Here is a 16,168-nt window from a genome sequence, read left to right as displayed (position 1 = left end):
GGGATGAAGTGTAATTATCCTATACTATTTTGTTCATTCTAATCGAAAATTTTGGCGTCAATAAACTACTATTAGTTTTGGATGGAAAACCTAACTATTATGGTTTAGACCGTAACGAGTTTTAAGTACATTAGTTAAGTTAAAATAAGGCCAAACTAAATAGGGATGAAGTGTAATTTATCCTATAATCCTTTTTCCAAACATAATAAAGAGTAACCATGAGGACCCATAAGATCCAGACACAAGCACTGATGTATGTATGATTACTTTTCAAATTGATTCAAAGTTTCTCATCTATATAAAATCAAGGATATCCTTCCACCCATGACAAGACTGTAGATGGCCCAGTTCTTCTCAAGGATATGGCCCATAAGAAGCCTACTTTACTTGCCATTAGGACCAAACCCAATACACTTTAATGCTTTTAGGGCCCACCCACCAACCACAGTAAACCTCCACAATAATGTCATCACACTGCATTTGTTGATCCACATTAGGGAGGCTGATCTCTTTACCCTTATTTAAAAGAAAAAAAGAAAAATATCTATTTAAGATATGCTCTGCATCTAAATGAAAGGATATCAATGAAGAAAGAGTTCACAATTAGATATAACTGGTAGTCCTATTTCACAGTATTTATTGTGGAAACTAAAAGTAAAGTTTATATATATATATATATATACACACACACACACACACAATGATTTTTACATCCAAAGGTGGTATACATCAGAGTAGAATTGCATCTGGTTCTTCTAATAGGGCAGGTTGAACAGTAAAGTTCAAGCTTAGAAATGCTAAGGTTTAGTCTAGACAGATAAAATTAAGCTCAAAAAAAAAATCAAAAGATTGAGACTTACCACAGAGATGATACCACCGGTGGGAAGGAATTGGTGCTAGGGGTGTAACCGAATCCGAATTATCCGAATCAGCTTCGAATCATGTTAACACAAAGTCGACTCTCAATTCTCTGATCTGTTTAATAAACGGGTCGGTCAAATTTGGTTTGAGTAGTTTTGGATTAGACCCTTACTAAATATCCATTGGAACTCTTACAGATATCTAAGGTTTTCTTTAACATCAGTAGATGATGGTTATATAGTTTAATATTTAAATTATATAAATAGAAGCTTTAACTTACTCTATTTCTTATAAAGTATAAATAATCTAGAGTCTCTTAAAAAATAACCTTTGTATTATTATTATTATGTTCGCTTAATATGTTAGCTTGTGTTATGTTTGGTGACATGATTATAATATTATGCTCATCGTTAGATATTAAACTATTATAATTGAGTGCCAAAAGTTGTGATCTTTTGCTTTCGAATAGTATTATTATATATTTTTATTTCATAATATACTTATTATTTGTGAGGACCTGAATTCGATCCATGATCGGATTGAATTTGTGCTCCTGAGTCTGATTATTTAATAAAAGATGGATCAGATATAGATATTACAATTATCTATCCATTTAAAATCTAATTTAAATCTAAATCTGACAAAATTAAATGGATATAAACTTAAAGCTCTAACTGTCGTCCCTAGGGCCGCTGCAGGCGTCGATACTAGCCATCAGCCTAGCCTCACCTTGGCATACAAAGCTTCAGCCTGACCAATGACGCCCTTCGACATGGGATGGAGGCCTCGGCAGTGGATCTGGTCAATTGGTCTTCTATCGGGGCGCCAAAGTCAGACTTGTCCAGACCAAGCTCATTAGAACCTACACTAGTGCACTTCACAGTGAGCTCTGGACCATCCTGGAAGGTATCCACCTTATATCCACATTCCGTAAGGATGTGGATAATTGGATCTTCAGCGACTGCCAAGTGACAGTCCTCGCGATTAACGATGATGACTCAAGAATAGACTGGCCTGCTCTGCCGCTTCTCCGAGAGTGCAGGAGGCTGATCTCTTTAAATTCTTCTATTAGGATAGGCTTTACAAGTCGATCCAACAACGTGTATGCACATCTTTTAGCCCGCCATGCAATACGCTGCGGTAAATCAACGGTATCGCTGGGCTCTTCTTTGGATCAAATCTGTAACGAAACTAATTAATGAATCTTTGCCTATAGACCTTCCTTCAAAAAAAAACAAAAACAAAAAAAAAGCTCTAACTATAGCTCAGTTCAACTTACTAGAGTTTAACGTATAAACTCATGGAACTAAAGATCTAACTATTAGATCACAATATATATGATAGAATACTCATTAACTAGTAATCAAATTTTAACCTTTAGATTTGAGTATGAAGTCAAGATTCAAGCGATAACAAGCCGAACACGAGCGAGGTAAAGCCTTGCTTGTGTTAGGCTCGGTTATATTTCAAGCTCAAATCTTAACTTGCATTCAACTCATTTCTTAAACAAGTCAATCTCAAATAAAATTTCAAGCTAAACATGAGTTATTCGCGAATAATGAGCTATATTATTACATCCGATCCTTCTCCTATTTCACTATATTTATATCTGGAAACTAAAATGAAAGTTTATTTGGAAAGAGATGTAGAATATATACAATGATTTTTACATCCAAAGGTGGTATGCATCAGAGTTGAATTGCATCTGGTACTAATAGGGCAAGTCAGACAGTTAAGTTCAAGCTCAGAAATGCCAAGGGTTAGTCAAGCCAGATAAAATCAAGCTTGAGCAAAATCAAAAGATCTCAAGCTTTGCCGCAGAGGTGGTATCCCCAATGGGAAGGAATTGCATGGTGCTATGAAGGCTCTGTTTAGGTTCAGTTGCTCTTTGCAGTAACGCACAGCAGGGTGTAAACGAGCCGAGCTTAATTGAGCCTGATTTTGATCATGTTTGAACTGAAATTAATTTCCAGTCTAAATTTATGATCAAGCTTAAATTAAAATTATTTTAATTTAAACTAATTTCTAGATTATTTTAAATTTGAGCCGAGCTCAAGCTGCTCAATTAGCAATTTTAAGCCAGAGCAAGCTTGAATTAATTTGGGCTTAAATCAAGTTTGAAATAAAGTCTAATTCAACTATAAAGAGAAAGAAGCTTAGCAATTAGATTAAAAAATCTAGTAGTTCATATTACTCATATTAAATAATATATATATATATCGAGCCGATTTGATCAAGCCAACTCAAGATCAAGCTCAGCTTAGCTTATTTTCCAACGAAATTTGATCAAGCTTTGTCAAGCCAAGCCCTAGATGGCTCAATTATTTTAACAGTCCGAAATGTGTTAGGTAGTATTGTACAACAAGTGCACGATTTGATGGCATTGCAGTAAAAGCCAATTTATATTAATATAATAACTTCATCAAAAAGTGTGTAGAGCTATAAATGATATAAAACAGTCCTCTCTCTCTCTATCTTCTCTCTCTCCTCACATTCCTGTTAACTCTCTCTAGACAAGATGATTAGGCTTGATCCGTCCAAACTCGACCCAAACTTGCCCGATTTTAATCAGGCTAAGTCTGATCCAAGCCCAATTTAGGACCAGCCTAACTCAAGTCTGAGATAGTAGTGGACCGCATAGGCATTCATATTCTCATCTATGACCCCATCCACTACTCTCATCTATGACCCGACCCATAATGCATGCATATTTTTATAATTTTTATCTCATATTAGATATCTAGTAATCTATATATCAATATATAAATATGTTCCCATGAAAGATAACTAAAATATCTTCATATAAGCCCATTAAACTTGACTTAATAAGATATAATATTTTTTATATTTAGCTCATTACATTAAGGTTATTATACTCAACCCAAGTCCAACATCTAATGGGCTAGTGGGCGGGCGGTAACAACGTAGAATATTCTAGCCTGGCCCGAGTGATTGGTGGGTCAGACCGTGAATAAATATTTAAGTCCAATTAGCCCGGAAAGCTCGACCCGGCTCTCCTGATAATCATGTCTACCTCTCCCCGTCTGTCCCTTGCATAGCTTAGTCGGAGCCCGATTGAGGACCGAGCTTGTGGCTGTAACATGCTATACTAGATTATTTTTTTATTTTTCTTTTCAAAGCTCAGCTTGAATTCAAGCCGGCCTGGTAGGTTGTATTCAAACCCGACATTTTGTACTACTTTTTCGTCCCTAATCGGCCCGGCCTGCCTACTGGTCCTCCTAAACAAAAACTCGTTCAATTCATCTAAAGGCTAGTTATAGATGCAAAGTTTTCGGTTTACCCTCGATAGCGCACGATGAAGCAACGACTAGAAATCCTCCACCGTCGCTTCTCTAAATCTGTCTCGTCCCACTCCCTCCTCTACTTCAGCACCAGACCATGCCGCTTCCCGGACACCCACCCAAATCACCACGACGACAATGGCAACAAAATAGACCATCGAATCCAATACGACAAGAAGAAGAAGAAGAATCCAATTACACGCGAGCCGTGGGACCGCAGCTTCCAACTCCACAAGCCCCGTGGCCAGCACCTCCTCACCAACCCTCGGATCCTCGACGCAATCGTTCGCCTCGCCGACGTGGGCCCCACCGACACCGTCCTCGAGGTCGGCCCCGGCACCGGCAACCTCACCGTCCGCCTCCTCGCCTCCGCCCATAGGGTCGTCGGGGTCGAGGTTGACCGCCGCATGGTCGACGCCCTCCGGCGCCGCGTCTCCGATATCGGCTTCGACCATCGCCTCGATGTACGTAAGGTGTTTGTCTTAATTCCCCACTCTGAGAGTTACCAAGATGCTTGCTTTATCATGTCGACAGGTTATTACGGGAGATGCAATCAAGACCCAGTTCCCTGAATTCGACCTCTGCGTGGCCAACATTCCTTACGGGATCTCTTCTCCTCTGATCGGGAAGCTTCTCTTTGGGCAGTGCTGCTTCCGGAGTGCGACCCTCCTGCTGCAGAAGGAGTTTGCTCGGCGGCTTTTGGCAATGCCGGGTGACTCAGAGTACAATCGGTTGGCGGCAAATGTCAGGCTAGTGGCGGACGTCGAGTTGCTCATGGATGTGAGCAAGAAGGAATTTGTTCCTTGCCCTAAAGTGGATTCTTCGCTTGTTCAGATCCGGCCTAGGTCTGGCCGCCCACCACCGGTGGACCTCGCGGAGTGGTTGGCGTTCACCCGCACATTGTTTACTAAGAAGAATAAGACTCTTGGTGCCATCTTTAAGCAGAAGAAGAAGATTGCAGAGCTCTTTGAAATATCTCAGATAGATAGCAAAGGTTCAAGAGATGCAGGAGAAAATGATGGTAGCAGAAGTAATATTGCTAGATTTGATGATCTTGATGACAACCATGGTGATCCTATGGAAATTAATGTTGAAGAAAAAGAGGGAGTAGATGCCTTAGAAGTGGGTCCTTTTAAAGAGAAGATTATCCAGATACTGAATTCTGGGGGATTCGGGGAGAAGAGACCTTCAAAGTTATCAAACGAGGATTTGTTGCATATTCTACAGCTTTTCAACAAAGAAGGCGTGGTGTTTCATTAGCAAAGCTTGTGAATTTATGACTGAAGTTTTCTGCAGGAGCTGAAAGTTTGAAGAGATTATCCTCAGCTGCTTGTGGAACGAAGGCATTCTTAGAGCAATGGTTTTTACCCGTCGAAGTGCAGCACCGGCTTACATTGCAGACTTAACACTGTCTTTCAGTATGGAATGATTTCATCATGGTGGTGCATCTTTGCCCAAATTTTCCTGAGGATAATGGTTCGCTTCTCTTGTGCTGATATTTCATTACAGATGAGTCTGGATTCTCCGCTACATTCATGACATATCATCTCGGCACAAGCATTATCTTTGACTAGCGCAATCAATCAATCATGATTGCAAAGATCTCGAGGTTCTTGCATCCGAAAGTTCTAAGCTTCAACCTGTGCCCAGTTAAAAAGGGAGTTGCACAATGTAAGGAAGTGTACCTTTATTATTGACCTAACACCAATATAATTCTGCATAGCCAGGGTTTCCAACTGAACTGAACCCACCAAAGATTGCTCTTAGATGAATGATGGTACAATAGGAGCCAATCAAACAGATTTTTCATCTTGTACTTTTGCAACACCTAATTGAAGAAATAACTGACCTGCACTTCATTTTCTGTGAAGCTTTTCATCAGCTTTTAAGCAGGAAGTCATCTTCTTGAGTGTAGTTTCTTTTACCTTATTATCTTCCTAGAAACTGCCAGTAGCATGTAATGGACGACACTATCAACTCCTTTTTACGTCTCCCAGTCACTGATACTTGGTAATAGTTTTTTCAGTAACTATGTCAAGTGATAAATTGAAATCTTTTACAATGTAGAGCAGTCTCCAGATTTGTCTCAGATTCAAATAATTTCATAATTGAATGTTCCTAAAATGACTTAATACATTCTTCTAATTGAATTCTGTTCACCCGGATATGATTTCATATTCTTTCCTTCTTGGTATGATGAATGTTTTAGCTAAACATGCTACGAAATGTTCATGTTGTAATCTTCTTGTTGGCACTCATTTTCATCATATTCTTTTCACTTATCTTTTGCTTTGCCTATCTAGCAAGAAAATGCAAGAATATAAGAAGCTCTTTCTATTTGTTCTGTTAAGACTATTGTTGGATGCTGTAAGAATCTGCTTCTAATACTTCTATTAATTAAGGTAGCCCCCATAACTAAGGCAATCTCTTCTGTGATCTAGAAACCAAAGGTTAACAAATGTCATATGCCAATAGAAGAGCAGGATACTGGACTTTGAACCTAAAGACTGATGTCAAATCATATCAAGAAAGTTCATGTGAAAAACTATGACTCATGAGAATAACCTAAGCAAAAAAACATTTTGTATACAATGGATATGTCTCTTAATCTCATTCAGTATGATGCATTGGAAATGAAAAGCCTAGCTAGTCCTAGAATTCAATAGAACATTTGAGTTTGTAAAAGAACACAACTGCAATATAACTGCAAGATTGGAACAGAAAAGTATCTGCGAGATGATTACTTGTACAAGCCGTCTGAAACATTTTAGTATTTATGTCAAGCTCTAACAAATTGGTACCACTAATGGAGGGCATGATGATAAAATTCAAGGAAACAAGAATGGTACTCCATCTTGCCTAATATATCATATATTTCACATCATACAGTGTAATCTACAAAGCATAAAGCAGAGTATACATCAAAATTCGTACCCAAAGTTTACAAGAAGAGAACGCCTACCACCTGTTTGTCGATATGCCGCAGCTCACGATGACGAGGACGGCGAGGAAGGGAACACGTCCTTGACGGCGGACGCGGCGGTGAGGTAATTGAGGGTGTTGCGGAGCGTGTCGCGCTCCCGCTTAAGCCTCGCCGCCGTGTCCTCCAGCTCGAGCAACGCCTGCTGCTCCCTCGGCGCCCCCTCGAACGTGCTCCCGACGAAGAACGAGAACGGCGTCGGGAAGAGGTTCCTCCTCAGATCCACGGCGGCGCCCGCCTCCTTCTCCGGCTTCCCGTTGAGCCTGTTGGATATCCGGATGACGTCGCGCATGTGGCCCTCGACCTCGTCGGCGAGGGCGTCCAGGTCGTTCCCGTCGGCGGGTTCGGGAGGCGGCCGGTCCTCGAGCCAGGCGACGGCGGCGACGAGGTAGGGCTTGGTGCGGACGACGCGCGAGACGCGGAACCGCTCCTGGCCCTTGCAGATGAGGAAGAACCGGTCGTCGACGAGGCGCTCGTGCTTGACGACCTCCCCGACGCACCCGACGTCGGCGATGTTGCCGGCGCCGGAGTCGGAGAAGACGACGCCGAAGCGGAGGTCGGAGTGGAGGAGAGTATGCATCATGATGCGGTACCGGAACTCGAAGATCTGGAGGGGGAGGACGGCGCCGGGGAAGAGAACGAGAGGGAGAGGGAAAAGGGGAAGCTCCACCAGATCGTCGACGGCTGGCGACGGGGGATCGGACGACGACGATAAGGAGCATCGGAGGGATGCGTGGCGGCGGTCCATGTTGCTGATCCGGGAGAGATTACATGGCGGAGATGGGCGGCTCCGGTGGCGGCGGAGGAAGGGAAGAGCTGGCGGAGCAGGGGATTGGTGGAGCAGAGCCATGGAGGGTTTTGGATTGGTGGCTGCCTGCTAATTACTATTGCTATTGCTATTGTTCTTATTTGTTATTTGGGAAATGAGAGTGAGTTTTGTGGTAAGGATGGTGGGAGAAGTCGGATCCCCTGCATAAATGGTTGTACCAGTATGAATCGGAGTTCCCGACGGATTACTACTGATCGTTAGATAATTTGCTAGCCAATCAAGAGCGGGATGGATGGACGGATGGAGGATAATGGGACCCACATGGAGATTGTTTTGCTCTTGATGGCCTGGACAATCCCACGTGGCGGCTTATCTACTTCGAATGCAAAAAGGTTTGCTCGTTACTTTGCAAGGATTTTTTTTGTGCATCTCCTCTCAATCGGAGAGTAGTCGAATTTTGATCAGGTTAAGTGGACGAGGGAATTTGTCATTTTTTATGAATCCTGAAAATGGACTCAAAATTCTTATTTTTTTTATTATTTTTTTTTTAATTTCAATTTCATCAATCGACTTAATAAAAATCTAACCAAGGTAGTTGCTAGGTACATTCTCATGACCAAGGAGCTCATGAGTTCAACTCCAACTACGGAGAAATTGTTTGGTAGTTTGGTAGTTTGGTGACTTGGGTTGATGGCTCGACAGTGTAGTTAGTTTGGAAGAATAGCTTGGCAACGCAACAACTTGGAGCTGTAACACCCCAAAAATTTATTAAAAAAAAAGGGGGAGAAGGGGGACCCGCGCACACACTGAGCGCGTGCATGCGTCCCAGCGCCCTTGCCACCCCCTGTCCTCTTCTTCTCCTTTTCTTCTTCTTCTTCCTCCTTTCTTGCCGTGCACATAACATCCCTAGCCTCCTCTATTTCTTCTCCACCCCGCCATCTCTCTCTCCCTCTCCTCTCTCTCGGGTTGTCGATGCTAGAGACGAAGCCCCGAAGCTGACGGCCGACGAAGCCAACCACGCGACCCCTTAGTAAATCATTTTTTTGTTGTTATTGTTGTTGTTATTTCTCTTTCTTCCCTGTACTCAACCCCTCGGCCGCCGTGCCTTATACCTCTCGGCTACGTGGTTGCGTCGTCGGCACCATCGACCACAATGGTCGCCGCGTCTCTCTCTTTCCTTGATTTCCTCCTCTCTTTTTCTTTCCCTTCCCTCCGGCCAGCCGCCTGCCCCGGGTGAGGGCCGCGGGCCGCCAACATCAAGGGCGGGCTGCCGGCGGCTGGGCCACCGATAGCACGGGGCCCTTCTCTCCCCTCCCTCAGTCTCCTTCCCTTAAAGGGAATATTGTGCGAGGGTGGGGGTTGTTTAAAACCCACCCACGCCCTTGTTGGGCTGCGGCTTAAACCGCAGCCCACGAGGCTTGTGGGCAGCGGTCTAGACCGCAACCCATATGACTAAATGGGCTGTAGTTCAGACCGCACCCCATAAAGCCTTGAGATTGTTGGGACATGGAACCTGTGGGCTGTAGTTTGGACCGCAACCCACGAGCTATTCCCTCCCTTGCCTATTGAGTTGGGCTTGGGCTTAACCCAACACCCCAGCCTAGCCTATTTTGGGCCATTTGGACCCTATAGCCCTATTTTTTTATTCTACCTGATTAATTAGCCTAACCACCCCACTAAAGATAATTTATTATCATATAAATAGTGTGAATTTTAGGATGACATAGAACTCATCCTAGGGGACCCTTGACTCATGTATATGCCTAAACCTAAATTCTCTATTAAGATAATTAATTTGATTAATTCGCTAACATTACGTATGGTTTTACTTGCGTGAATTAATAGGATCGACACTGCGTTTTAGAATAATGTAGTTATAGCTATTATACCTTCTATGACACTATAGGAATGTTAGTATTAGTACATGCATCTAGTGTATTATGATGTATCTTGACATGTGCAGTTATTGATAGTTTACTCATTATGATATTATGAGAATGTTAGCATATGCATTAGTGTAACGATGCTCTACATGTATCATGTATGATAAACTCTTGTATAAATATCTGTTGTAAATATAGAATGTAATGATCATGATGACTATGACATGTCTTATACACTCATAGACACTGCAACATTTCGCCTATCATTAGTCGAGTTTGACTAGGCAGTGCCCTTACTCACTCAGCTCGGGGTTAAGGGTGGAGTGTATCATATATGACTATACTATTAGCGGCCTACACCTGAGGTCAAAAGCCTATGTGGCATTCAGGTAATTATACTGCATAGTCAGAACTAGATTATGATGATAGAAGAATATGATTATGAGGCGGAGATATATCTTTAGCAGTACCCGACGATGCAGGGTTAGGGCATCCGTTGATGAGCCGAGGGCTCCCGATTCTCCTATTGAGGGCGGTGATGATTTAGAGAGAGTGAGATATGAGCTCACGACCGGGTTCCTTAGTCTGATGGCCACAGACAATCGATCACATGTAGTATCGCCATGCATGTGTGGGTGGTACTACCGCTAGATGTGTATATATCCCTCCTCAGTGTATGAGATGATGGATAGTTACGTAATGGATGATTTTTTTTTTAGAATATCTACACTAGTGAATGGCTCGGTGAGCTATAATAAAACATGATTAATGCCTTAGTGAGCATGAAATGACTAAACTACTCTTTTATTACTATGCATAATATGTAAACACTATGATTGAGAATTGTATGAATAAAAGATTGTATCAAGCTTTATATCTGTGTGGACTTATCCTGATATGATTAGGAGTTGGCATATTCCAAGATAGTGACGTGTAGTCTTTATTGATTGCATTGATTTAGTAACTCATGGTAAGTCATTTAAACAAGCGTATTGTTATTGCTAGCAACTATAGACATGCATTGGATACGCACTTGTGATTTCATTGTTATAGATTGTATGGATTCTACTCGCTGGGCTGTGTGCTCACCACCTCTTGATGGCATCATTTCAGAGCTAGGGGACGCAGGTGTGGATAGCGAGGAGTAGCTGCCTTTTTATTTTAGTTATGCCTATTAGTTGTATTGAGCCCCTGCGAGGGTATTATAATTGGCATTGTATTTTAGATTTTAGAGTTGTATTTTTGGATATGTATCTTGAAGGCTTGTTATGGCCTGTGGAACTTATATCCGGACTCATATTGTTGAGATTATTTATGGTATGAACATATATTGCTATGTGCCTTATGAAAACTTATTACTGACGTATCATGTGATGCACCGTGTGGGGGGATTTATCCATGCGGTTTACACATATATTTGGAGGTTTAGATGTTTCATCTCGATGGTGTTTGATTCGAAGCAATTGTTTGGCGACCCATATGGCTTGAAATCTAGACTAGACAGCTAAAAGTTTGGTGAGGCTTAAAGTGCATCTATATCTAGGGAGGGTTGACCTTTTGTCCAGCCCATATCTAGCATTTAGGGTCAATAAAAAAACTTAATAAAAATCTAACGATTAAAATCCTCAGTAATATAATAGGAACCTTTAAAAATGTGTCTACTTATACTTTCAAATTCAAATTTTGTTCATAAAAAATAGTATATTTGAGAAATGTATGTGAGAAACATTTGGTCGGGTAAACACACGTCTGTAGATCAAAATTCTTGCATTGGAATCATTTAACCTAAAATGTTAAGGAAAATAAATGTGCTAAAATTATTTTATATTATTTCACTATAATAGTACAAGATTTCTCTTAATAAGTTCTTGCTACACTGTGATTTACACACAAAACTCATGTTAACTCATAATACCTAAGCTATAAATAGACTCATAACACTGCAGTGATCAGGGTTGTACGCAGAAGTAAATATCATTTTTGATGAATCCACAAGCTGAAAATGGACTGGAGAACAACATTTCAGATCCATCTATTTCTACAGATCATGAAATTAGTAGCAATCCATCTTCAAGAAATTATTTGTGTTTTTCTAAAGAAGACTCCCCACCCAGAAGGGAAAGATCTCTTCAAGAAATTTATGAATCTTGTGTTAGTAATTTCATGTTTTTGACATGAATTTTTATTAACTTTGAGCTAAGTTTTAAGTGGGGCCCACACATTATTAATGATGGTTTAATGGTGGAATTAATTTAGCTCAAAGTGTACTTTATTGTCAAACTTATTTGTTGATTGGTATCCAAAGGAGTTGCGAATACATTGTCTCAACTATGTGATGATTTGTCTTAACCCTAAAAAGTAAGGAGCTAGAAAGGGGGATTTCAAACCAATCACTCTTATTAATTATAATTTCAAGATTTTCATGAAGTGTCATAAATAAGTCAAGTTGGAGATGCTGATGCAAACTTGGGTGGAGAGAAAGAGAAGGAAGAGAAAGCACAAAGGTAGAATAGGAATGAGATTGTACACCTCTACCCTTAGAAATGGTTTTACACCTTTTTCACTCAATCAAAAATTTTCATTAACCTCAAAAGAAAATACAACGAATATATACATAGACCTATAATGAAAATAAGCAAAAGACACGTTAAGTAAATATGGTGGAGAAAATGAGAAGGAAGAGAAAATAGGAAGGTAGAAGAGGAACGTGGTTTCACACCGAAATGGTTTTTGATCTTTTTCACTAGAGAAAGCAATAAAAAAAATCTCTATTAACCTCAAAAGAAAGTACAATAGGCCTATATATGGACTTATAATTAAAATAAGCAAAAGACACCCTAAATAAATAATAAAAATTATAAAATTGATCATAAATATCACGTAATAAATAAACCCGAACATAACCAAATCACTATAAGGGGAATCATCAACTAATACACACTTCATCATGTCCTATCAATGATGTCCGTATCATTCTCTCCAATTAGGAGAGAACCTGACTCCGTCGAATGTGCTCCTCTGTTGCTCTCATACTGCTCTAGGATATTAGAGTAATGTCTCTCTAAATTATGGCGATCAAGCCACGTGTCATTTGATATAAGTCATCCTTTGCAACATATCAAATACTGTTATGTTCTACACTCTCTAGTTGAAATCTCATCATCTAAAATTTTATCAATTTCATCTGCTGTGTTAGGTGGAATATTGAAAAGTGGAGGTAAAAAGAGTCTCTCATAATTAGGCTAGTCGGCAGGTTCACTAGTAGGTTATCTAGAATAACATTGGAACCTCATCCTCAATGTTAAAAGTAGAATCGATGCCGAAATTATTTGGTAGATTTAAAACACTAAGTATTATCATTAATTTTCTTGAGAATTTTAAAAGATTTGGCATTTCGTGTATGTAAGTTTTTGACGATTTTAGAAAGGAACCGTTACAGACATATCCGAACCATCACATAGTCTCCAACATTAAATTCCTTGAATCTCCTTTTATATCAACTCAAGTTTTATAATTGACATTATTTTTAGTGATTATGTTACTGATTTCCTTATGCAAGTTATTAATATGTTATGCAAATACAGATGCAGACTCAAACAATCTATGGTAATAAGTCATAGGAATGAGATTTATAGACTATCTATACACTACTTAAGTTGGACATAAATCTATTGACCTATTAATAGAATTATTATATGCAAATTCAGCAGTTGACAATTTTTACCAATCCCTTAGATTTTCGCTGATAAGAATCCTCTGATACCAAAATGATGTAAAATATGGTGGAGAAAATGAGAAGGAAGAGAAAATAGGAAGGTAGAAGAGGAACCTCGTTTCACACCGAAATGGTTTTTGATCTTTTTCTATAACGCCCCCGCCCGGCACGGCACGTGCACGCCCACACGCCCACATGGCACGCGCGACGCACGCGACAGGTTGAGTGGGGCCCGTCACGCACAAATACTTTCCTGTGCACATATAATCATGACATCATCAAATAAAACCTGTTAACCTATCCATGATCACATAATCTATCACCAAATATATCATACTATCAACCAAATAAACTTGTTAACATATAAATATCCAAGTCCACAATAATTTACACTAGACCGCTACATAATCTGGTAGGACTCACACAGGCCACAACAAACCATCAAGATACAACTAAAATAACTAATACAAGAGTACACTATGATTCGACTTGTATTATACAAATCATTGTTTAATACAAAAGAGTACAAATATCAAATACTAGTACAACTCAATTTCTATATAAACTATCATCTATACCATCTCGCATCTATAGCTCACCTCATCATCACTCTAAAATATCTTCTCAAGTCGCTATCACGTACCACATATCTAAGGGGGTTAGAAAAGAAATAAAGAGAGTCATGAGCAAAAGGCTTAGTGAATAGACTTTACCCCGAATCAGTGATGCCAAACAAAGAGTAAATCATGTACTGGATAATATGAATCAGAAAGCACCATCATGTCATGAATGAGTATATGAATGTATCCTCAATAATACATAAATGAAAAAGTAGAAAATATGTTATACTAATAAAATTATACAATCCTCGACAATGAATAAACAAATCTCCATGTCATATGATTATCATAACTCTCTATCAAATATGACACATGATGCATGCCGACCATGGCCATGCTATGATATCAAATGCAACCATATATGATGTATATTGACCACTCAATAATCAGGTATGTCGATAAAAAATGAAATCATATGCATTTCTCAACATCACGATCATCATCGACATCTTGGTATAATATCATCATACTAGACCACTATGCACAGTCAATACCCGGTACCCGGTACCCGGTCTCAACATCATATCCAAAGGCTCAGAGCATACTCCGCCATCCGCAAGAGTATCTCTAATATAACCATACCCCGCCACCCGCTAGAGTATCAACATCCATCCAGATCGGGCACCCACATAGTTGATAGAAACCTCGTGGGGATAACTCGCCACATATGCCCTGGCGAACAGCATGTGTCCGAATGTCTGCTGCGCACACAGACTAACGACCTCAGACGTAAGGCCAACAGGATCGCGATTATGTCGAGCGATCAATCATCTCCAGGCACGCCCTAACCCTCGCGCCCACTCGGGTATCCTCACGCTTTTTATCAACTATCCTATCAACCACATTTCATGCTTTCCTTCTAAATGACAGATCATATGCATATATCCAGTACGATAACAAGTCAATACATAACAGGAATTTAGGTGGAATAGGAACCAAGAGAAAAAAATGATGCAATATAGTCTCCAACTATATAGTCAGCACATGCATACTCATGCTAATCTATTATATGCATACCCATGCTACAGATCAACTGGAGATAACCTCACCACAGTATAATCATATCTCATCATCTCTATTTATCATCATCATACTCATATCCAAGATCAGCCTAATTATACGCATGATAAAAATATCCTCGACTGTAATCATCTCTAGATAAAGTTATATAATCATGCTGGAGGCCAAAACATGCATGTACATAATATATAATATAACCTAATTTGAGAAAGGGATCTAGGGGATAAGACTACTCACACTGATCAGAAGATACCAACCACGTATCCCTTATATCCGCCCATCAACCGTGTGACACTTCTCGCTAGCAAGGTCCACGGGGTCTCAAATAAGGGGTTCGGGATCTGAAAATGTTTAAGTAACATAAAGTTAGTTGTTTATCCCATTATAATCTGTTTAAGTAAAATATGATGATTTATTAGATTTTAGAATTTCTACTTAATTTTATAATTGGCTAGATTTTTATTACAAATAAAATATAAATATAGATAAAAACCTAATTATAATTAAATTATATCTTGATTAATTAGGGACTATGTAGTCATTATCTTATTTGTTACAAAATAATAATGTATAATAAATTATTAGAATTATTTAAAATGTATCTCATAAAAATATTGGTATATAAATTTGATAATTATAATTTACAAATCTATATATTAATATAATAGAGATATAAATAAATAAAAAATGAGTATTACTTATATTTATACCTAATTAATCATTGATTATACAAATTACAATTAATACTAATCATATTGAAGAATATATTATTATTAAAATAATTAATGTCTAAATAATCTATTTGCATTAATTAAGAAGGAAAAACCTAAATAAATAACATCAAATAAATAAATAATTAAATAATTAAAACACTACTATAGTGCTGGGCTCAGAAAAGAAGAAGTGGAAGCTGAGGAGGGAAGAGAAAAAGAGAGAAAGAAAGAAAGAAGAAGAAGAAGAAGAAGAGAGGAGGGGAGGGAGGTGTGGACCCGGCCTGCGGGGAGGGCACCGACAGCTG

At 39.5% G+C, this 16,168-nt stretch overlaps 2 protein-coding genes across 3 annotated transcripts; one reads left to right on the top strand and one right to left on the bottom strand.

The window, feature by feature from the left end:
- The first annotated feature begins 4,012 nt into the window (after positions 1 to 4,012).
- LOC140796706 (ribosomal RNA small subunit methyltransferase, mitochondrial-like) lies at positions 4,013 to 6,017 on the top strand. The gene is made up of 2 exons (XM_073149784.1): positions 4,013 to 4,627; positions 4,698 to 6,017. Exons 1-2 carry the CDS (start codon positions 4,178 to 4,180, stop codon positions 5,421 to 5,423), a joined length of 1,176 nt encoding a protein of 391 aa, XP_073005885.1. The 5' UTR covers positions 4,013 to 4,177; the 3' UTR covers positions 5,424 to 6,017.
- LOC140796707 (uncharacterized) lies at positions 5,601 to 8,085 on the bottom strand. Of its 2 annotated transcripts, none has more exons than XM_073149786.1 (2): positions 7,126 to 8,085; positions 5,601 to 5,803 (listed from the first exon to the last, which is right to left on the bottom strand). In XM_073149786.1, exon 1 carries the CDS (start codon positions 7,991 to 7,993, stop codon positions 7,151 to 7,153), a length of 843 nt encoding a protein of 280 aa, XP_073005887.1. In that variant the 5' UTR covers positions 7,994 to 8,085; the 3' UTR covers positions 5,601 to 5,803; positions 7,126 to 7,150. The 2 variants fall into 2 exon arrangements, with proteins under 2 accessions (XP_073005887.1, XP_073005888.1); XM_073149787.1 differs by having other exon boundaries at positions 7,129 to 8,085.
- Between the last annotated feature and the right edge of the window lie 8,083 nt (positions 8,086 to 16,168).

Source organism: Typha latifolia, chromosome 10 (assembly GCF_019914945.1).
Source record: "Typha latifolia isolate L0001 chromosome 10, TyphaL0001v2, whole genome shotgun sequence".
NCBI classification, from domain to species: Eukaryota; Viridiplantae; Streptophyta; class Magnoliopsida; order Poales; family Typhaceae; genus Typha; species Typha latifolia.
The sequence above is the reverse complement of the archived record's forward strand: the minus strand, read 5'-3'. Positions and strand labels throughout refer to the sequence as shown.

Excerpts from the sequence above, each read along its gene's own strand:
- LOC140796706 (XM_073149784.1), top strand. The coding sequence starts at position 4,178 with ATGAAGCAACGACTAGAAATCCTCCACCGTCGCTTCTCTAAATCTGTC. Across the intron at positions 4,628-4,697 it reads GCTTCGACCATCGCCTCGAT|GTTATTACGGGAGATGCAAT; the intron begins GTACGTAAGGTG and ends TCATGTCGACAG.
- LOC140796707 (XM_073149786.1), bottom strand. The coding sequence starts at position 7,993 with ATGGCTCTGCTCCACCAATCCCCTGCTCCGCCAGCTCTTCCCTTCCTC.